Here is a 23,767-nt window from a genome sequence, read left to right as displayed (position 1 = left end):
CCTATGTAAGAATGACCGCACGAGAGGGGAATTTCTTAAAACTACCCCTTTGGCACATCTCGTGAATGGTCGCCCATTCTTGGTTCTGCAGCCTCTTTCTTTTTCATTTTGCTTTCTTTTTTTGACTCGAGGGCAAACTCTTCCGAGCTTCAGGGGGGCTGAGAAGACGAGCGGAACACCATGCCTGCTTGCAGCCTTTTTCAGATTGTGGGCCAACTTGTGCACATACGGCACTGCCACAGCTCTCACTGCCCTAGACTTTATCTTCTGCAAGACAACATAACAGCTCCAGGACCAAACATAACTGGGTACCAAGTCATGTCGGTAAAGGTAATGAAAAAGCAGACTTGTGTGCTGCCCAAGCTGGTGACAGGGTGTGTCCAAAATATTACGGAGCATGCTTCGGCGCTTGAAATTTTTCTCACATGTTCTGTAGAGGTGATATGAGCGTGTCTTCTGTTCTTACGCGAACGCGCCAGTGACGTGTGCTAAGCTGTGTAAGAAGTACCTCCGAATTTGCATTAGGTAAGGTGTGGTGAGAGCCTGAAGCACCGATGCGTGCTTCGTAATAATATGGCCGGGACTGTACCTTTTAAGGATTGCATGACCCTCGTACACCGTAAATTAAGAAAAAAAGACTAGCATATATAACATTCATTCGCCCAAAACTAGAATATGCCTCATCCATTTGGCACCCATCACAAGCGTACCTCGCCGCTGACCTTGAAGCCATACAGAATCACGCCGTCCGTTTTATATCATCTTGCTTTTCAAGGAAAACCAGTATCATAGCACTGAAAGATTCCCTGGCCATCCCTTCACTCGAGTCACGCCGCATTATATCTCGCCTCTGTCTTCTTCATTTCTACTATCACCCACGCATGAGACACGAAAAGCTGCAACCCCCGCACAGGACGTCTAGCCGCCTAAGCACGCATCAACTGTCGCACCTTAGCTCTAAAGTCGTCATTTTTTCCGGACGCGATAGCACTATGGAATGGCCTGCCAAATAACGTCGCATCATGCACTAACCGCAAATCATTCCGGGATAAACTAAATGACCATTTTTCATGAGGGCAAAAGGTTCCTGCCATATTCAATTCGGCACTTTGAACAGCTGATTATTTTTACTTATTTTTATTTTTTCTGTGTGATGCCTTTTTCACTATATTTTTCTCTTGTATTAATTGAGTGTTTCATATATATATATATATATATATATATATTCTTGTGCTTCAAACCTGTGAATTTTACTTTGCGTTGTATACGTGTGACAAGGTCATTTAACTGTTACATGCTCTTCTTTTCCTTTGTTATTGTTCTCATTTGTCAATTTATTCTTTCTCTTTTTGACCTTGATTTTGCTCCCCCCTTATGTAATGCCTTCGGGTCTTTAAGGGAAAAAATAAATGAAATGAAAAATGGCAGTCAACTTGGAGCAACGAAATAAACTAACTGTACTTGGTAATGCCAGTTTTAGGTAAATGGAAGTCATATTTGCACCAGAAGCATTTCATTCAAGTTATTTTATGTTATGTCTGTATAGGCCACACTCACCTATGGGGTCACTCTGCGTCCAGCCGGCCGAGAAGGCGAGCTTCCATGCCAGCGACACGCAGGCGTTACTGGTGCGCTACACGTTTCCCGAACCCGTGGCGCAGAGTCACAGCCACAGCAGGTTCAGACGAAATAGGCAATGGCAGAGCGCGCTAGAAAATAGTTTATTGTCCTTACGGGAGGCAAAGCACACTGCGGAAGAATGTTCTATCTGATAAAATATATGTTGGGTTCGGGGGTCAGCAGTCATCAAAGGGTTCCCTCGGGGGGCAGTCAGGTGGAGGCCAGCAGCCAGAGGGAAATTCCCCACTTCGAGCTCCTCCTTTTATACCCTGCGAGCATTGCACTCATGGGCTCAGGAATGCAACCCCTTCCCCAGGTCTCCAGTGCGCTGTCGTGACGTCGTGTCAAGGTTGGGGAATGAGCAGAGTTGCAGGAGTGCCATCTCTCCACATTCCCGGTGGTGCAGGGAACGAGGAGGGATACCAGTGTATCCCACACAGCTTACACAACTTCCTATTGGCAAGTGAAGGCAAACCTGCTTGTGAAAAATATGGAGATGAACTAACAGTTAATCACATTTTATTATGATGCACAAAAGTCGAAAAACTAAAGAAAATGTATTGTACGGCATTTTATAATAAACACATTCCTTTGCACCCAATGTTACCCTTGGCAGAAAATGCAATTGTCGACATGTCTTTTTAAAAGAAGCAGGTTTCCTTTAATTTTTACCCACTGCTTCACTTCCTTTTTTTTTTTATACACCTCCGCCGCCTTCTCATCCCTGGGAAGAAGGCTGAGGTTTTCTCGTATTGGTTGGAAGCCTCAACATCCTTGCCCAGCCAAGGATGGTTACTGAGGCTACCCGACCTTCTTTAAAGCTTTTAATATTAGCCATTCATAAAATTTTTCTTCCTTCTCACTAGGTAATACAAACCAATGTTTTGGCCCTCTACACCACCGATAATTATTATTTCTAAAAAATTCTGCAGAAAACAATTTCCCTATACCTTGAGTTTGGTGGTGCATGATGGCCTGAGTTGCCTGTGTGCCATCAAACCCAACACAACCTTCATCTGACCTTGGTATAATGCTTCAAATTTTAATATCCTGGCCGTGAAGGTCGCATTTCGAGAGGCGAAGTGCTAGTGTACTGTGCGATGTCAGTGCATGTCAGCTACCAGGTACTCTGTGTCGAATTTTGTTCACACAGTGCACAACTAGTGCAGAAATGAACTACCTAGCCCAGATGGTTACTGTATGAGGGGCCATTGTAATAACGAGGCTGCCCTAGTCCCATGTGCATGCATTGCGTTTAGAGGACTCCCACATAAGACAGAATCAGTGCCTTTTTCTTTGAGATTTACCCGGTGTGCTCATGCACCACAGAAGCTGTAGCGAGTGGCAAGATCACCGATCTCTTCGCTGTGAATGCGCCTGAAACGGTTTTCATGGAAGTGCTATCACTGACCGCTATCAGAACTTTGATCCCAGAATAGAGGAGGACCCAATGCTCGACCAACTTTTGCAGCTGTGCCAATTCTTCGACCGGCTTTAGCAGCGTTAACAAGCTTAGCTGCCCGCTCAAAGTGGTGTCCATTTAAGACGTAAGTTACGTGCAGCTATTGCACTCGGTGACTACTGGCCGTATCTCCGATGCACACAGATTCCAAGTGGCAGTCTAGATGAGACACTTGAAGGCGCACACGACGAGTGTTTACTATCAACCAAGGCTCGGCATAAATACGGAGCAAACAAGACAAAGAAACTAAGGAACAAAAGCCAAAGATTTCAGGACCGCCATGTCTGCAACCCAAGGGTTTCTGCACTTCTCGTCAGGCGCTCGAAACTTGTCAAGAGTGGCATTGCTCAGTCATGCATAAAAGCAGCATTTTTAAGTCGTGTCACCATGTGGTGAAGACAGATGTCAAAGCTCAAGTCCCCCAGTTGTCAACCTGTCATTTCCTGGGCTTGCGAGAAGGTTGCTAGAATGGTAAAAATTGTCAGTGGATAATCTAAGCATCCCCCTGAGGATGGGCAGCGGTGGAAACTTGCAGTTGTTCCTTATATTCATTGTACGGCTCGTGGGCTTTTCTGTTGTCATCGTCTGCTCCGAACAAGCTTAGCCGAATTTGTTGCGCGTTGGAAAAAAAAGGCTGTTGAAAAAGAAAATGTGACATCAAACATGCAAAGCTGATGGCAGCCTGCAAGAGAAATGTGGTATTTAAGATTCCTGTGTGATGCAATGCTGTGTACATCGGCCAAATTGGCCCTTGCATTAATACGTGACTCATTGAACACTGCAGAGTGGTAAAAAATGGTACAGGCACTCGCCTTGTATCTCGTGCGTAAGCACCAGGAAACTGATAAAGCCTGTGAAGCCCACCTCGATTGAACATCCGTAATGTTTACACATCAGGTTCAGAAGACTGTTAGATTGTGGAAGCCTACTACGTTGCCAAGACTGACCACTGTGTCGGTGAGCCATCTGTCGCACTGACGGGGAAAGAGATTTTCTTTCTAGATTGTAATAGCTGATGTTTGGTTTTTGTTCCTTAGTTTCCGACAGCAGCGGTGGCCTAGTGGTTGAGCATCCACCTCGCATGCGGGAGGCGCGGGGTTCAATCTTCAGTGCCGCAGGGTACCCAGCGGTGATGGTACAAGCTTTCCCCTGGCCTGGTGCTCGGCTACTTTAGGGTGAAAACGCTTGGGAAATGGGTCCCTGACCCCAACTTGAGTAGAAGAAAATGCTTTGTGGATTGGCGCTCTTTGGCCATGGATGCCCTTGTGCCATAAAAATACATGAGCATGCATATTTTGTGTGTCATACTTGCTGTCTTGCTCTGTTGTATTCAATTAGCTTTGTCTCTACACCAACTAGCTCAAACCATAGTGTTGCACGTAATGTAGCACATTCATTCTAGCTCAAAAGGGCTGAAAATTAGGCAAGTTGGTACGAATTCATAGTGCTGTGGCACCACAAGGACAAGGACGCAGACGGATTGACGATAACACTGTTGTGCTGTAGACTGAGTGTTGTCGTCACTGTGTTAATCCTTTTCTTTGTGGTGCACAGCACTATGAAATCATTCTAGCTTCATTTTGATGTGCATGCTTACTGCCCCACTAGGAAGGAGTGTTAGCGCCCCAGGTGTTGCAGATTACCCAAGCCCTTCTGTGTGGCATCCCTCGGGCAGGACATTAAATCCCACTGAACTTTGATGGAGGCTGGCGCCCTTACCTGCTGGCAAAATGGAATGCCAGCCTGAAGTCTGGGCTTTAAACCAAGTGACATTTAATGCCATTCAGGAGTTATAGCTCTGCAGGGCTGGTTCATGCGACCTTGTTACGAGACAGATGTCTGTGCAGAATATTACCAGCTGCTTTCTGCATCCTAAAAGTACTTATGAAGCAGCAGAATATTGTGTTAGCCAGTGCACTTTGTTGCAGATAACACCTGCAAGGCCTAGGGAGCTTTCTGCACTCAGCAAGCGCCACAAGACTGTGACACGTACCTACGGCGGATCGCGCTGTGGCAAGTGTGTCAGAAACAGGTGAGGAAAAGCTGTTGTTGATCGGTTTTAATGTTTTTCATGTATGTCCATTATAATGCCTAGCAGGTATCTGCCATTTTCTGCTGGGTTTCGCTTATGGACAAAATAGAAGGATCTTAATCATTTACCACCCATGGGAATGTTTCTCATGGGTGGAAAGGCACACAAGCGACATTGCATTATATGGAGGTCGGTAATATATGTGGGCTTTTACGGTAATAGTTTATTATATGCAGGGGCGCAACAGCTGTGCTAAGTTATGCCAAAAGCAGTGTATTTGTTAAAATTGCAGCACGGTATGCTGAAATGTCCTGACTAACCGCAAACGTTTTCAGTAGCGCTAAATTTTGCAAAAAATAAGGGCCATGTTGGCAGATTATAGATCTGCTGGTTTCTCAGATGTTGCCAATCCAATCCAGTCACAGAGACGCAGCAACGAAAGTACACGTGCGTATGTTCTTGGTATGGACGCCAAGTGACTGTCTTGGTCGGACTTTTATTTTACTTTTATATATGCCCATTTGTTGGGTGTTGCAAACATGTGATTTTGGGTGGGCATATCTCCTTTTGTCGTTAGCACTGCTTTAGTTGTGAGCAGAAATGGGTTGTAGCGCCGAAAAAGACAACACACAGCCAGTGCGACGAGGCAGGCGCAACTTTCAACTGTTTATTCACCGCAAATGCGAAGGACAACAATCAAGATTGGTAGCAAGAACCACACATACGCGCAAGGGTTTTACAAAAAAAGTGGATAAAGATAGGTGAGGCACACAGGTATCTCACCCCCGTGTATCTAAAAAAGCAGTTGCATTCTTATAAATGGTGATAGATGGGGCACTAACACAATCACTACAGTTGCTTTTAATATAGAAGGCCTCCAACAGTTCAGGAAGGGGGGGGGGGGGGGGGGGTGATATTTTAAAAAGTGATTTTTTAGGGTGATATTTTAAAAAGTTACAGCATAGCTTGTTCCGCCACGATTAACCGCATCTGCTGTGAGCTATCTGCACATAGGAAGGTGGACAGGTGGCCCTGAGGAGCATACACCAGCCGCTGCGCAGGCGTATTGAGTTCCCGGCCGGCTCCTCAAGGTAGCGGATTGTGCTGTGCTAAAAATCTATAGTACCGTATAAATGTGTGTAAGGGCCTCACCCTGTTTTCCCAAAGGAAATATTTCTTTTAAAAAATCGTGCAAGGGCCGCACCCAACCATTCCACAACCCACGCGGGAATCTGCTTCGCTATGCACGCGCTTAGGTGCTTCCAGGTGCCACCCATGGATGGCGCCCGAGGCCGCTAGTCATCGTCAACTTTTTCCTTTGCCGTGAGCTCTCCATATTAGCATCAGTATCACCAGCTGCAGCTTTTTGTGGCTGTCAAAGGCACGGGAATTCTGGTAGCATGGTAGTTCACAGTAGTTCTGGCTTTTGTGTGCTGCCACCGAGTGTTGCAATTTTAGCATGATGGGCAAACAACTTAATAGCTACACGGCTGGGCGTTTGTTCTCGGAACACTGCAAGCGTGCGGCGTGCAGGAAATTCGACGTGAACGAGAAGTGCGTCCGACGATTGTGCAGCCAAAAAGATGCACACAAGCTGCAAAAAGCGCACTTTCCGAGGCAAGCCGTGCAAGTTTCCCGAACTGGAAGAAGAGCTGCTCTGCTAAGTGATGGAAGTGCGCGACTTCTTGTGGGATGAGCGTGCACCAAAGCACAGCACCAGCTCGGAGTCGGAATACTCCGCGAGTGACGACTGAACGTAGAATAAATGCAACTCATTCCCTGGTTGGTTACTTTTTTCCCTGGTTGTTTGCAAAAAAAAAACATTCTTTTTGCAAAGCGTGTTAATGTGCCAGTAAAGGGTGGTTCTTTTCTTCTTTCCTTGTCGTACAGAGAGGTTGTTCCTCCGTTCTTCTTTTTTCCAACGAAGTACTGAGCCAGTAGGAAGACAGGGACTCTTGTCGAGTACTGATATAGGTTTTATCTACACAGACGACTATTTACAAGGAGTATGTACATGACAGCATGATGTCTGACCAGCCGCCCCGTGGACCCACTCCACGGCTACTCGAGAGCACGGTCTGCGTGCCTGGCTCCGGTCGAGACCAAAATCTCTGTGTCGCGATGGCGGCAGAGCATCGCGCGCCCCCGCTCTCTCTCCCCACGCGAAAAGAAAAAAAAACAAGAAGTTGAATTATTCTTAAGCCGCGAGCAGGAGGAGCCTCGTCACTACATGTGTTTTTGCTCTCTCCCTAAAGCCCCGGCCTTGGCGCCATACGCAGCTTGCAAACGCGGCGACGAACGCTCTCCCCGCAACAGGGACCGCGACACCCCCCTTGGGGCAGGTAAGATGCCGCTAACCGTTCCCCGATGAGGCTAGCAAATGGGCGCGCAGCCACCGGGCATTGTCCGTACCGTGTGGCGCCGGCCCTGTCAGAAAAGGGGTGCCCTCGATAACCGCAAGCGCGCCCTCCGCGAGTTTAACCCTTTGAAGAAAGCCGCGAGGCGCACATGCTGCCCTTCCCTCTCCCCACAACAGACCTGTGGGCGATCCGCACTCGGCCACGGAGGATGCTTTCTTCCCGCAGGCCGCGACCGGGCGGAAACGCGACCTTCAACTGATAGGGGAGACCTCTCGTTTACTTTGGTAAAAAAGAACACGCTTCCAGTGAGCTTCCAGTGAAACAGCGAACGCCGTCCAGACTAACGACCGCGATGCTTTCGCCGTGCCGCTCGTAGAGCGGCTTTTTCAGTCGTTATTACGGCGCCGGTTAAAATGGAAAGAGGCGATTGAATGGCGCCAACCTTACACCTCCCTCCCAAGATTCAATAATCACTAAATAGATTCATTGAATTACACAGATAACAAGGTGGGACGCCAACGCCACTTTCCGTAACACATTCCTACACAAGGTAGTACAAAATTCCGCTACAAGATAATACAAAAGAAATGACAAACGTGTACATCAACAAGGCGACATGCAAAGAGTGTCCAAACCCGTCCCAGGGTTACAGTTCTCACACCGCATTCCGCACACCGTTCGCACGCGCACAGCTGGCAGGTTGATGTCCCGGGACGCACACTGGTCTCAGTTCACACGGCACAGGGACGATGACGCGTGCTTCAGCGCCACCCTGTTTATGCCCCTAGTGAACGCTCCGGGCCTCGAGTCAGTCATTACTCCCAACAACCATTTGGGAGACGCGAGAGTGCGTCTGCATTCGCATGAATTCTACCGCTGCGATGCTGGATCGTCACATTATAGCGCTGCAGCGCCAAAGCCCAGCGGGTAAGTTTCGCACCTCGGGGTACGCTCCTCGTGAGGTACGACAGCGGATTGTGGTCGGACACAACAGTTACCTGGGCACCGAACACCCACGTCTCAAACTTCTTTAATGCCCAAATGACCCCGAATGCTTCTCTTTCGATCGTGGCCCACCGCATCTGCGTCGGTGTAAAACGATGGCTTGCGAAGGCGATCGGCTGTTCCGAACCGTCATCGGCAGTTTGCGATAAGCAAGCACCTGCAGCCACAGCTGAGGCGTCCATGTAGAGTAAGTATGGCCTCTGTGGGTCAGGTGTACTCAGCGAAACGGCTGCACCTTTAACTTTTTCAGATAATCAGCGGGCGAGTCTGCGAGGTCTGCCGGCAGCTCAATATCACCTGCCCAACTGTTCTTTAGTATCGCGAGTGGCCCAACCGGGTCCCTACCGTACAGCATCCGGAAAGGCGACACACCGGTCGTGTCATGGGGCACCTCTCGATATGCCCACAGTAAAAACGGGATGAATCTGTCCCAGTCCCTCGCGTTTCTTTCAATAACGTGAAACAGCATATTTTTGAAGACTCTGTTCCACCTTTCCACCGCTCCGTTACTTTCTGGGTGGTCAGGAGTCGAGAATCGTGGAGAACAACCCAATCTCGCGAGAAATTCTCTCGTCAAGGCGGCGGTGAAGTTGGTCCCGCAGTCGGAACATACCACCTCAGGAACGCCTGTGCAGCTGAAGGTTGCTAATAGGGCCTCGCAGGTAGCTTTAGCGGACAAAGATCTCAAGCAGACTACTTCCGGCCAGCGTGTGCACAGGTCAATTACGCAGAGTGCATAGCGATGCCCTCTCGAAGAGGGTGGATCGAGCGGTCCGATCACGTCAACATTCACCCTCTGGAATGGCACTTTCGGCCGCGTGAGTGGTGCTATCGGCACTCGATCAGCTTGTCTCTTGTCCGAGCGGACCTCACAGCTGTGACAACTGCTGCAGTGGTCTCGAATGTCTTTCTCCATGCCTGGCCAGTGGAAAGAATACTTAATGCGCGCTTTAGTTTTGCGGGCACCAAGGTGGCCTCCCCAGTAAGATTCGTGGGCCAGACTAAGCACAGCTTTGCGGCGCGATTCCGGTAGTACCAATTGGTGCACCTGCTCTCCTAGCACGTAGTCTTTGTGATAGAGAAGCCCATCAACTGTAAACATTCCCGCCTTGCCCCTTTTTGCACCTTGCCAGGCCCGACGCAAGGAATCGTCGTTCCGCTGTTCATCACGGAATTTCTGCGCGTCGCTGCTTTGTATCGGCTCAGCTTCGCGCGCCTCGCTCCGCACTTCTACCGCTTCTGACGGAGTTGCTACGTTGCCAGCGGTGCCTTCCGGCTCCGCTCTCTCGGGCGTCTCCGGTCTATCGATTTCGCACCCCTTCAGCTTGTTTTGCTCCGTCACTGCTAGCACCCGGGCCTCGGTGTTGACCTGGCGTGCATCAAGCAGTTGCTCCCATGTGTCACCTGATATTAAACAATCGGTGCACTTCAGCTTGTCTGTAAGAGCGCACATTACTTGTGTCTCTTCCACCACCTCCTGTATGGGTGATTTTTCGCCAATTAAAGCTAGAGGCAGCAGTGCTAGCTTAGCACTCACTTTCTCGCCAAACGCTGACACCAGCTCTATGCTACCGTGTGGTGTTACTAGCTCCTCCGGCACACTGCTTTTACGAATCACAGTGATATCGGCGCCGGTGTCGACAATAGCGTCAATTACCTTGCCGCTGCAGTCTAGTTTTACCTCCCTCAAGTTGGTACGCAGAGAGCAGGAGTCATCCAGGGCTACTCTCGCTGCTAGCCTGTCTCCATTCGCTGGTCCTACTGATTTGATTTTAGTCTCCTCGCGAAGAAGTGGGCAGTGCGCAGCGTAATGGGTGGAGTCACCGCACCGAAAGCATTCGCCCTGTGGAGCTGACTTTTGAGCTGCCTTGACTAATTTGCCCTTTCGCGGCTCTTCTACTCGAGGCTTAACGCTCCCTTGTGCATTGAGCGGTTTTTTCAGCTCACCTTTAGCCGCGCCCTTCTGTTCAATTGGCCTAAGGCCGCTGCCCCTCCTTTGTGCGCTACCCTCTCCCGCAGCCTCTTCGAAGGTCTGCAGAAGGCGAGCTAGCTCGTCAGCCTTAAACCATTTTTCGCCTTCTCGAAGCTTAACGTACTTATTGGCTTCTTCATTTAAGCCCGCCTTCAGCTGATCAGCGACGAGAAGCTCCAAAAGGTCTTCAAAGTTCGCGTAGCTGCGCAGACGCGTCGTGAACGCTTTCCAAGTCTCACTTGCACGTTTGGTAGCTGACTGGAACCGTCTTTGATATTCGGCTGAAGACAGCCTTAGCTCTTCAAGCACAATTTTCTTCAGCACCTCGTAATCACGGTGCTGAGCCGGCGTGAGTCGCGTTGATAGGTACTGCACCCTCTCCGCAACAAATGGGAAAACAATCTGTCCCCAAAACTCTCTCGGCACTCCGTACGCCTCCAGCGAGCTCTCTGTGGATTCGAACCAAATAGGTACTTCCGCACCAATGGGGAATTTCGGAATGGCACCTGTTAACAATTTAGTGTAATTCCTCAATGCCATCCGGCTGCCTAGCGGTTCTCCTTCGCTCGCATCGTCACGTGTGCGCCTTGCGGTGGGACCATGAAGTCGAGCGAGCTCAACTTTGAGTTCCAAGGCTTTGCGCCTCTCCTCCGCCATTTTCAGGTTATATTTCATTTCCCTCTCAGAGAGACGTGTGTGGGACCCATCACCGCTGCCCTCGCCACCCCCGCTATCGACCTCCGCGGTGTCAAGTCGGTCGAGGTCTAGCTCAGGAAACTCGTCCGCACTGTCCTCCCCACCTGCGCTGTTTCTGCCTTCAGCGTTTCTAGACATTTTGTGAGGGTTCAAGTAGGCAAATCTCGTCTCCATATAAAACCACTGACTCGAGTAACCCTGCGTTCACCCGAACATAAACAAGAGGACTCGCTTGGATCCACCGGTGTGAACGTCAGTCGGTCGGAAGTCGCTCGCCGCCAAGTTCGCCGCTTTTCCGCCGCGATGGTGCTGGCTGCCTTCCGGTTGACTTCTCCCCTGTTGCCCGTGTGGTCCTCTTCTGACCGTGGCTGTGGGTTGACGTTCCTCGCCGATTCCGGTGACGACCTTCTCGCAGTTACCCTCAGCAGGTACACCGCCTTTGGTGTCCTACGCTTGGAGGTGCTTGCTATCGTCTTCCACTTGTTGTCTTCCGAGTCTCCTCCGATGCAGTTCTTCATCCTGTCGACTGCGCCAGTAAAGGGTGGTTCTTTTCTTCTTTCCTTGTCGTACGGAGAGGTTGTTCCTCCGTTCTTCTTTTTTCCAACGAAGTACTGAGCCAGTAGGAAGACAGGGACTCTTGTCGAGTACTGATATAGGTTTTATCTACACAGACGACTATTTACAAGGAGTATGTACATGACAGCATGATGTCTGACCAGCCGCCCCGTGGACCCACTCCACGGCTACTCGAGAGCACGGTCTGCGTGCCTGGCTCCGGTCGAGACCAAAATCTCTGTGTTGCGATGGCGGCAGAGCATCGCGTGCCCCCGCTCTCTCTCCCCACGCGAAAAGAAAAAAAAACAAGAAGTTGAATTATTCTTAAGCCGCGAGCAGGAGGAGCCTCGTCACTACATGTGTTTTTGCTCTCTCCCTAAAGCCCCGGCCTTGGCGCCATACGCAGCTTGCAAACGCGGCGACGAACGCTCTCCCCGCAACAGGGACCGCGACACCCCCCTTGGGGCAGGTAAGATGCCGCTAACCGTTCCTCGATGAGGCTAGCAAATGGGCGCGCAGCCACCGGGCATTGTCCGTACCGCGCCACGCCGTGTGGCGCCGGCCCTGTCAGAAAAGGGGTGCCCTCGATAACCGCAAGCGCGCCCTCCGCGAGTTTAACCCTTTGAAGAAAGCCGCGAGGCGCACATGCTGCCCTTCCCTCTCCCCACAACAGACCTGTGGGCGATCCGCACTCGGCCACGGAGGATGCTTTCTTCCCGCAGGCCGCGACCGGGCGGAAACGCGACCTTCAACTGATAGGGGAGACCTCTCGTTTACTTTGGTAAAAAAGAACACGCTTCCAGTGAGCTTCCAGTGAAACAGCGAACGCCGTCCAGACTAACGACCGCGATGCTTTCGCCGCGCCGCTCGTAGAGCGGCTTTTTCAGTCGTTATTACGGCGCCGGTTAAAATGGAAAGAGGCGATTGAATGGCGCCAACCTTACAATGCAACCCAAAAAGTGGCTCTCGAATCTGGAAAAAGAAAGTGCAGCCCTTACACATGTTTATACGGTAATTCAATTATGTTTTACACTTAGTTTCTTTTCAGACATAGTTACCAGGAACGGCAAAGGATGGTGCGCGGTGGCACGTCATTTTTTGGTGTGTAGGAGTTGCACCGACAAAAAATGAAACAAAAGTGCAACCTATACACTGGAGAATATGGTATATATCTGCTCCAAACACTCACTTTTATGCATCAAGGCACTTTTGGCGGCTCCAAAAGCTGGTTGTCTTTTTATGCGCAACATGGTTTCTTTAAAAGCAGCAGACATATGTGCAAGTCTGGATCTGGTACACCTTGCTAATCAAGTCAAGGACTGCAAACAGCTGAGCCTCATGCCATTGTTCACCGTGAAAACAGACAAGGAAGGGAATCCGTTCCGGGCAATAATCGATGGTGGGAAGACGTAGCAGAGGTGTGTTGCGCGCTTTCTAAAGGGAACCTTTCGAGACTGCTGGTGGAGGACCCGTTTAAAGTCTAGGGCTCTGAAGAAGTCATCGTCTTCTGGAAGAAAGGCACGCCAGTTGCCTGTGTATGCATGTATCTTATGCCGTTCAGGCGCTGGGTCCACATATGTGTACACAACTGAAACCTCGTATTTTCGTACGCAAGGTGAATTTCCACCTTTGAATACCGTGCTCTTACCATTTTGACCATTCCTGTCAAGTTTGTGGTGCCATCTCTTGCAGTGACAGCAAAATGCGTTTGTAAAAAAAAGAAAATATGCACATCACGTCGTTTTTTGGCGGGATGAGTAAATAGATTTTTTTGCATTCTATCTTCACAAATGATGTGAATGATACAATTTAAGGCATGGAATCTGTTGATAGGGTAAAGTAGAAACTGCACACCAATTTTCGTCATAGGTGAAGAAAGTGCTGCGGTGGACGTTCAGAGTTCCACGTCTATGAATGTGGACACAGCGCTTTAATGCCAAAAATATCAAAATGGCGTTTTCTCCCCACAACGCGCCCTTTTTTTTTTTATGGACGCATGGTACGAAATGGGCTTACTGCTTACGGCCGTTGAAAACTGTGCTTGTACTAAGAGAACGGTGGACGACTCCAGCGCTGAAGCATTTTTCTTGAAAATAGCCGATGGAGGAGGACTCCAAAGAAGTGCGGCGGACTGAGCAATGAAGACCCGCAGATGGTCGCAAAGAACTGCCACTTAGCTGAGCCGCTGCCAACAAACACAGTGCACTATGACCAGTGCTTGAAGTGAGGGAGGTCTAGGAGCGTCTTATACCCCTGCCACACGGCAAATCTAATGTCATTCCCATCGAATGACATTTGTTCGACTTAATGTCATTTATTCTGCGTGCTGCTACACGGCCAAAAGTAATGCCATTTGCAAATGATGGCGATTGCGATGGAGAAAAAGTGCAGCATAAAAACATTTCGATCTATGCTTTAATATGTTTCGAAAAGTATTGTTTTGCGAATGGAAACCGATTTCAAAATTTTAATCCTCGTTTCAATAACGCGTTGATCACTGCTATCCACCAGGTCCAAGCCAAGCCAAAGTTCAGCCAGCGGCGGCAGACAAATGGCGGACGTCACTACGTCGCTTTGTGCAATGGATTCGCGGCAGCGGAATGCGATCGCTGCGAGTCTATGCTTGCGAGCACAAAGACGCAGCAGGCTGGCCCTGTACAAAGGCAGATTAGCGCAGCTGAGGGTAGCCATACGCCATCAAGAAGCAGTGAGCGCTGACCTTGAGGATCGACTTATCGCCAATGCCTTCGCGACGCGCCTGCCGCTGGCTCATGGGCTGGCTACGGCTGGCTTTGGGCCACGCTACACAAAAAAGCCAAAAAACATGCCTGCTCGTCCATTCCGGTTGGTTGGTAGCGAGAGTGACAGTTTTATTTTTTCTGGTGCTATTCGGTATTATTATATAAATAAATGAACGACCACAGAATTATACGGGCGTTGAAATATAATGCTTGTGTCGCGTTTGAAATTTATGTTCGGTGCATATTCTCACCAAGTCTCTGGTGTCGAGGGAACACATTAGCTCGGAGTTTGCTGGCGAATGAGTTCCCCAAACTCATTTGATACCTAATGTCGTTTTCATCGAATGTCATTATATTTTCTCGTGTGGCAGCAAACTAATGTCGTTTTGAACGAATGTCATTCGATGGAAATGACATTAAATTTGCCGTGTGGCAGGGGTATTAGACGCCCTACCAATATTCAAAAAGGGATCAGAGACCACCTGTGCTAGATTGTAGTATGCATGAATACGAAGGAAGCAACCAATTTCAGTGGCAGTCAGATCATTTTTTCTCTAACGTGTCGAAAATTCGCTGCAGTTTTTAGCAAGAATCATTACATTTTGTGTGAAACCAGAGACTGAGAAAAATACAAATTGCCAGCACTACACAAGGGGGGGTGAAAATGGGGAACCCATGGCCTAACACCATGGTCAGTTCAGAGCTGGTTGCTCAGCTCCAAGGCTACAGAACAACAACCAGCACATTTGTAGAGCGAGTGGACAGTTTTTTCAGGTCTCTGACATAAATTGAGCAAACAACTACCTTGAAAAATGATTTCTCATTTTTGCAGAACCCATGTGTAAAACAGGCTGCAAGATGCTCTCTGTCCCTTTCCACCTGTGCTCAGATCACTAGATACCCCTTCGATGCAGCTGGACTTGAAGCAAAGCTTATGATTGAAGCATCCATTGGCTCCAACTTCTGAACCCGTTAATTACACAACGGTGCCGACGTGAACGCTTCACATCGAAAGCCACGTTCGGTGCTCAAAATGCCGAATTTTCCTCTACATGTCACGGAATGACTGCTTTTATGTGTTTTATAAGTCATGAACTACAGAATAATTGTCTGAAGCGTACATTCTCACAGCTAAACATTTATTCATGTCTAACGATCAGTTAGAAAAGACGAGCAAATATAGTAGTGTTTACATTCATGCATCAGGTTTAAAGGGACACTGAGGAGAACGCTATCAAATTTTTTTGTTAGCAAAATCTGATAGTTCGTCATTTCATGGCTTTGTTGCCGCTTGTCCGGGAGGGAAAGATGCATTTATTTCAAAGAAATCTGGATTCGAAGTTGAAAAAGTTTTTCCCGCCGCTCCGATTCAAACTCGAGAACTCTTGTGACGTCACAGGACGGAGTGACGTGAAACATGACGTAAACAGAGACTCCGTGATTTCTGACGGCTAGCGGTGCGGTCTAGCAGCTGCCGAAGTGAAAGCTACCGCCACTGCACGTTAAAGGCATCTATCGGGGGTCGCTACTGTCGCTTCGTTTACGTTTGCACTGGCATCTTGCCAGCGTCACGATGGATCCCGTTCCCAAACCCGACGACGTAGTTCTCGCAAAAACTCCGGCCTGCATTTCAGCGACCTCAGCCCCACAGAGCGTGCGATGCTTTTGAGGGAGCACGGTTAGGTTAGGCGCCGGCGGGTCGTTTCCACCTTCCTCGGTGAGCAGCCGTTGCAAACTACATATCATAACCCCAGTCCGGGGAGTCGTGAGGGGCCAGGACAAGGTCGGCGCCTTGCGCCCATTGGAGGCTGGCCGGGACTTTGGGGCCAACGGATTGTGATTCCTTGAACGGCGCGGTTGCACGGCGCAGCAGGCGGCGTCGAGGTCTCCCACGGTTGCAAGGGCCAAGTTATTTATTTTTTTGCCGCAAAAAAACGGATGGGTGCTCAAGGGCGGTCGCGTTTAAAGTCGACGGCTTGAAACTAAAGCCTGCGCACGACGCTCCAACAGGTCCACTGGATCGGGCTCTCTCGCCCACTTGCACGTACCTTCAGATATGTATTGTGAATGGATTAAATTAGCCGAGAGCTCGAAAAGAACAACTCCTCCCAACTGCCGAAGCTGTTGAATTACTTCACAGCGCGCACCTCGCCGCGGAGCCGAATCAGTCTGGCCAGGCCGGCGGCGGCTGGCGCACTCGGCGCGAAATAGAGACATGCTCCAAGTCTCCCCGCCAGTGCGGTCAGAGTGTGCTGAAGCCGCCGAACGCGTCGGCGGTCAAGCGCAGTTGGAGTATAGAAGGTCGCGCTTTGGCTGACGTGACGTTGCCATGCAGCGCGCACGTTACGCCGGAGCATAAACGCGCCTTAACAGAGCCTGCGCTTAACCGCTAACCAACGTATTCGGTGGTGGCATCTATGGGAGCCACTGAAATCCCCCGCCCACTCACTGGATAAAAGAAATCCTGTGCCGAGGTTCAAAATCGAACCAGGGCCTTTGGCGTTTGAGGCGGAGACGCTACCACTCCGCCACGACTGCTCAAGTTACAATCATCAATAAAGGCGCATCTAGTGAATGCACTCTTCTGATGCAGAAATCTCCACACTTTAGCTAGGTATATCCTGGCCTAACAGAGCTAGGCCATCAGCAATTTTCCTGAACTGCCCTGTACCTTGTCTCCTGTCCCTAATAAACGATTTCCGTTAAGTATTTTGAAGTTGACTGGCACAGCCGGGAATGTTTCGCCGGGCGAGCGTGTGCATGCGATCACCTTGTATGATCACCAACCATGGTGCCATCATAGTTTTTCATCAACCGTGGCGATCATCTGACAAGCCTTAACCGGCTCCTTCAAAGGTTAACTAGCACTGAAACGCTTTTAAATCTAGGCACGTCAAAAACAACCACGGGGCACGCAGAGCTCATAGACGCGAGGCGCCATAAAAAATCGAAACTCTCCTGGCCGCCAAGCATCGGTTTTCTTTGCTTCCAACATTCAGGTTGTCTTTTTGTCTGCCTTCCTTGTGTGATAAAAGTGCACTATTGGCTTTAAAACAAAACTTCTATATTGAACCGCGCAACCTACCTTTGTCAGCCTCAGAGCTTCGCGCACCATGTAGGAAGGAAAATTCCTCCAAGGTGGCGTCTCTTGTCCTATGGTGTCACCACACTTGTACTTGCGAGATTGGCCTGTGGCGGCGATACCTGTATTTTGGTTCTTGCTATTTTCTACCTTACAAGAGCTTTATCAGTAAGAGTGGCGTTTTTGTGATCAGGAGCTGGTATTCTATCGATACAAGCCAACTTCAATTTCTCCTCAGTGTCCCTTTAAGGCGCTATGTCCACAAATGTGGATGCAAATAAAATGTTCTTAACTATGAATATTTAAGAACATCATTTCTGCTTAATCCACTGATCTTCATTTATGCAAAAAAAAAAAGATTTTTTCTTTTCAGCAGATTTAATTGGCTCCTGAAGAAGTTAAAGACATGTACTTTAATATTCCATTTGCGGCTGCATTAACTGCAGTTTAATGTGTTAGGGCAGTTCGGGGCAGTCAGGTTCCAAAATGAGTGTGGCAATAAGAGAGTCAGGTTTCCTACATTTGCTGGAAAAATACCTTAGTTCTTTCGTTGTGGAATTCGGCTCGAAGTTATACGTGCAAAACTGTGGTATTAGTATTGAGCCGTGCATTGCGCTGGTCATTTCGGATATCTGTATGGCAAGGGAAAACCGGGCCTAGAAGTCAAGGCTGGCATGGTTTGAATAACTGGAGGCATTTCGTTTTGTTGGTTTTCTACATTGTTTCCCTTTTGCGAGTGCGAATCGATTTTCAGTAAGCAGAATATTAGACGTTTTCCTTGAGGTTTTTTCGCCGGGCTGGAATTCACGTTCGAGCTGCCACAGAACTCTGTGATTAGACATTTGGACATAGAGATTGTGGAGGTCACCCAGGAAGGCGACCACGGCCACATATTTATTGAGGGCCGCCGGAGAGGTGATGACTATGGAGTGGCGGCTGTGTCCGGCCCTGGCCAAGGTCCCGAGCGTTCTCCAACAAGTGCTCGGGACACTTCGCTCTTCTCGGCAATGCGCCACTGCTAGTCGCACGGGGATGCTACAAGGCTCCCCCCTGGGCGATCGGTCAGTACATGGAGGAGCAGGTATGTGCAGCAGTGATGCACAAAGTGGTGGTAAAGTGCTGGTCAAGTCATGAAAGAATCATACAGGGCGTGCGGGGCCGTAGGCACGGCTCAGGCGGGCAACCCTGGCTGTGGCGCTGCGGCCGAGGTTTTGGGTGGCGTCGAGGGACGCGGATTGGCAGGTGAAGATGGGTCAGTTTGCGAAGTGGACCCAGTGCCGGTGTGTCTGGTGTAGCAGTTAACAGCTGGTGCATGAGGGACGGCGCAGCAGAGGGAGTTAGGTGTGTTGCGGGTCGTGAGATTCCAGCAACGGTCACCGGGCCGAGCTGCCCGGTACCCAGGCGGCCGCTACGGGAGGTGCAGTGAGGTGGGGAAATGGCTGTGGTGGCCTGCATCTGGCTGCTGGGACACGCTTGCAGACAGCCGCGGACTGATTGCCCTGAACACGAGCGGCGGCCTTGCCATTGGCGCAGAGCAGGTCGTGCAGGGGGACGCCGACGAGGTAGCGGCAATCGGAGGTGCCCTCAGCACCATGACAGCAACTGGGGGAACGTCCACTGGCCTGGTCAGCCTAGGCCTCTTGCTAGATGGCGGCTGATGAAGCTGCATCGTGGTTCGAACCTGAATCTGCTGCGGGCTAGAGGGTGTGGCAGTGGTCTCCCGTCAAACTTGCATTTCGTGGCGGCCGAGTCAGTGTTGTCAGGCTGCTTTGAAGATGCTAACACTGGCAGGGAGCAAGAAGGGCCCACATCAGTGCAAAGCCGAAAGTTGGGCGGGTTAGATAACGTTTATGATGTCTGCGTCTTTCTCTTTCCGTCCCTCGTGTTCCTTTTGCGTTATTTTTTTTATCATGGACCCACATCAGTGGCCTGGTTTGGCTTCAGGACAGGCGCTGGCACCGGTTCAGGATCCTTTTCAGGCAAAGTAGGACGGGTGACAATTGCCGTGCTTGGTACTGCTGTCACCGGTTTGGCCCTCTCAATCTGCGTTGTAGGATTTTTGGTGCGTTGTGGACCTATGGAGGGCCTGTGGGTATGGCTGTCGGGCTTTGGCTTTGCTGAGAGTGCGTTAGGAACAGCTGGCCGAGGCTCTGACAGCGCTGCAGAGGCCTGTTGAGCTCTTCGCTGGTGTGGCGAGGCAGACGGAGATGCTGAGAAATGGGACACGATACAGCCACAGAGCGTTCCTTGTCGTCGGGAGGCTGTGGCGACAATGGCAGTGGTGGGGACTGGGCCGAATGTGTATCTTGGTGGGAACTATTGCAGTAAAGCATAGCAGAGGCATCATTCGACAGGATCGCGGACGGACACGAAGAAGCGCAAGGAGGCAGGTCCAAAGAAGCGCCGAGAGCACATGTGGGAACAGGACGTGCGGCCAAGTTCGTGTGGAGCCTACCTGCTGTGTCATGAAGAGGGATGACGGGGCCGGAGACGCTGGGCTGGAGTGGTGTGGAGGCGGGCAGTGCTGTGACTAAGGCGGCTTGGCGGAGAGCAAGGCTGGTGCTGGGCCAGCTGCTCGCGGCGATGAAAGTGGGTATGCAGCGTTGTAGAGCGGCAGCGGAATGTAGCAGGCGCCGAAGTCCGCCAAGACGTCTGCGCAGCTCATCGTATGGCCGGCAGCCCCGGGTAGAGCAGGCGAGCCGGCTCAGCAGGTTGAGCGGGTGGATATCGCAGAGGACTGAGTTTAAACGGCTGGATGGTGATGCCATTCAGGAACAGCGCGGCCTCAAACAAGCGAACCACCCGCTGACGCCTTGAGGCCGGAACACCGGAAGCGGCGGGTCGAAGGCTGGGTCCTGCCAGCCCAGCATCCAGGAACGCAGCTGGGGGAGAAGTTGCGGCTCGACGGGTCACCACAATGTGGAGGTCGCCGAGAAAGGCGACCTCGGCCACATTTTTTTAGGGCCGCTGGAGAGGAGATAACAGTGGAGCGGCCGCGGCAGTGTCCGGCCCTGGCCAAGGTCCCAAGCGTGTTCTCCAGCGCATGGTGGATACACTTCACCCTTTTCGGCATTGCAGCACTGCAAGCCGCGCGGGTCGCTACAAGAGGAAATGTTGGAAGCACACGTGTTGGACATACCTGACGAAAACGGGAAAAAGCTTGTCTAAGTTATCACTCTACGCACTCTTAAGTTGGTGAAAAGGAGTGTAGCAAGTAACAGTTTGGCGCATGTGTTGAGAAATCGTGTTGTCATCGGGTAGAGCGTAGCATCAAGAGACAAGTTGATAAGCTAAGGGTGAGTGGGTACCCTGATGCGCTTATAACTTTTGTGGTTGAAAAGAGCCTACAGAAGCTACTGTTTAACATTAACAAAAGACCGCAAGAAAAGTATGTGGAGCAGGCTACTGGAGTGGTCGTCATTCTATATGTACATAATGTTTTTACACGCCTTAAAGTAGCAAACAGGGAAAATTAGTGAGCCTTTGTCATGAAATGAAAAAAGTTAGGAAGAAAGTTGCTAACTCATGTGGTATTGCATACCAAGAAAAGTTCGTAGAATGCGTTACAGGTATAGTCTGTAAAATTTGTCATTCGGCATGAGTTACATAGGCCAATCAGGCAGATACCTAAACACCAGGTTAAAAGAGCATAGCAATAGCTTAGAAAAAAATCCCGGAAACGTCCCCACTGCGCAATTCACAAGTGTTCACCTTGCTTTGAACAGACTACAATTTTAGCTCGTGCAGGAGACAAAAAAAAAGGGAAATAAGAAGCCTTCGAGATATGGGAGGCTGGTGAAAACGAGTGCGCACCGTCGGTGTTGTTATCATGTGAGGAGTTAGAAATAGTCAAGAAGCGAAAGTGCGTGCGGCACAGCCGGTGGCAATGAATTGATTGTTTTGAGCATGTGCACGAAATGTATTTATGTGCCCTCGTACCAGAATAAATCTTAGTGTGCGCTTGTCCTATGTCAGTCGTTTCAATTGTCTTTTCCTTGTGTAGCGCGTTTTTCCATCAAAAGAATTGAGAGCTAACATCAAACGATAGTTCCCTCACAAGGTTCGCAGGTTACCGCGACAACTCACTTCAGAGCTTAACTGTTCTGAGGGTTCTTCTGTACAGTCATTAACGAATCGTAACTAAACAGACGGGGGCCCACAAGTGTTGCTGTCCTTAGTACACGTTTAAACTTGCATGGCCGAACTGTGCATTTTATTAGTCGAGCCCACATATGTCGAACCCGGATATTATATTGTTTCTATTGAACGGTCATAACCGCCATCATCATCAGCCTGACTACACCCACTGTAGGACAAAGGCCTGTCCCGTATCTCCCCAATTAACCCTGTCCTGTGACAGCTGTGGCCACCCTATCCCTGCAAACTTCTCATCCACCCCCTACTATGCTTCCCTTCCCTTGAAGTCCAGCCTGTTACCCTTAAGGACCTTTGGTTATCTTGCTTCGCTACATGCACTGCCCAAGCCCATTTCCCTAAGAGTATAACACTATTGTTTACATTTATTGAACTCCTGTTCAGCAGAACATTCGATTTATCGAATGGCGGGCCACGCCCCTGCAAGTGGCGCTTCTCTAAGTGGTGAACACTTTTCGCTCGTGGAAACAGTTTTTGATGCTCGCCCTTGGGCCCTGCTGTGAAACCACACGGGATATGTTGTGGCCTTTGGTATTTTGTACTCATTTGCTACACCACATCGCTGTCATGCAGTGCAGCCAACCTTACTAAACCTGGTGAAGGCGTTCCGGAAATGAACTGCACCTTAAAGTACTAGAGACACCTAATTTTAATTGAGTGATTTCTTCTTTCAAACGATGTCTTATCAGAATACATGAATCGCCACATGGTATTCTCCTACGACCGCTCAATAAGTTATTGAATATCTTCTCATGCTGGTTTGATTTTATCAACTGAATGATGGCTATGACACGTAGTTGTACTTTAAGTCATCTAAGGTATGAAAAAAAATTGCGATATAAATGCTGATACGTAGTTTTAATTCACAACGCTTAAACCAGCCTGCTTGAAGAGCCAGAATGAAAGCAAATGATGTATCAGCAGTCATATTGCCGTTTATTTTTTTTCGGGCCTTGTGTGACCTGAAAAGGTCATTTACACACCACAGCCATCATTTCGTTGATGAAACCGAAATAGCGCCAAGAAGAAATTCTCTTCTGAATTAATTATCAGTGGCAGGCGAACATGGCGTGGTGATCCATGCATATTAATGCCTAAGCATCATGAAATAAGAAAGCACACAAGCAAGAATGTGGTGTCTCCAGTCCTTCAGTTTCAATGAAATTATTCTGTGTGTAAAATATTGGATCAGACATCTTACGACAGGCAGCTTGCAAAGGACAGGGTTAATTGGAGAGACATGTTTTTCGCCTTCAGTGGACTTACTCAGGCTGATGATGGTGACGGGCACTGCATAGTTACAAAGCAACGTCCGCTACAGCTTTGATATGAAGCAGGTTAGGCCTAGCAATGCTTAGCGATCAGTGTGCTGCCAGCATACCGGCAGATAGCATGTTGCTGCACAAGGTGTCACTACTGTGTGCAATGTATTAAGAATGCTGCTATGTTCTGAACGAGACACTTGCATCAGAACCTGGTCTACATTCACTTCCTTGATGCCAGCTATTTGACTTGAGGAATTGGTATTAGATATATAGGGGAAACTTGTTTGAGTATTATATTGTCAATCTGTTTTTCATTGTCTCTTCGGTCTAGGACACTTATCCAAGGTGCTGTATTTGTTAGAGCTCTTGATTGTCTTGGGCTGATCTTAAAGTAGTCTCCTTGCTATTGCTATGCAGATTGGCTCTCAAACTTCCATTTTTCTTTCTTTTCTCAATGGACAGGATCATCAGGGCTTTCCTCATAGAAGAACAGAAGATTGTGGCCAAGGTGCTGAAGGCAAAGCAGTCTGATGAGCCGAGAAAGATGTCGAAGAAGTGAAATGCATTGTGAAAGAAATACACGAATCCGTTTAAACCATGTTCTAGTAAATTTGCTCGTCTATTTTTCAGTTTCGTCTGTATTGGCCGAAAGACTTGTGCTAGGGTGTCTTTTCTGTTGAATGAGCTTCGTGGTGCCCCAGATTGGCAAACGGAAAGCAAAGTTCTCGTAGTGCATAGGTCATGTTTTTTTTAAGTGGCAGTACACAAACACCTTGGAATTGCTTCACTAGTTTCAAGGTGACACCAAATGGAGCACAAGAT

The 23,767-nt window shown here is 49.3% G+C and overlaps 1 protein-coding gene across 2 annotated transcripts in view; it reads left to right on the top strand.

The window, feature by feature from the left end:
* The window catches only part of LOC144116360 (large ribosomal subunit protein eL34-like), a 29,168-nt gene extending 5,625 nt beyond the window's left edge, over positions 1-23,543 (top strand). Inside the window, exons 3-4 of one of the 2 annotated variants that reach the window (XM_077651131.1) lie at positions 5,011-5,114; positions 23,408-23,543. In XM_077651131.1, coding sequence (XP_077507257.1) covers positions 5,011-5,114; positions 23,408-23,504 — 201 coding nt within the window. In that variant the 3' untranslated portion in view covers positions 23,505-23,543. Of the gene's footprint in view, positions 1-5,010; positions 5,115-6,647; positions 6,897-23,407 lie in introns of those variants that run through there. The other variant, XM_077651130.1, reaches the window with a different exon arrangement.
* Positions 23,544-23,767: the final 224 nt, after the last annotated feature.

Source organism: Amblyomma americanum, chromosome 1, assembly GCF_052857255.1.
Source record: "Amblyomma americanum isolate KBUSLIRL-KWMA chromosome 1, ASM5285725v1, whole genome shotgun sequence".
Taxonomy (NCBI): Eukaryota; Metazoa; Arthropoda; class Arachnida; order Ixodida; family Ixodidae; genus Amblyomma; species Amblyomma americanum.
This window is presented reverse-complemented; position numbering and strand designations above follow the sequence as displayed.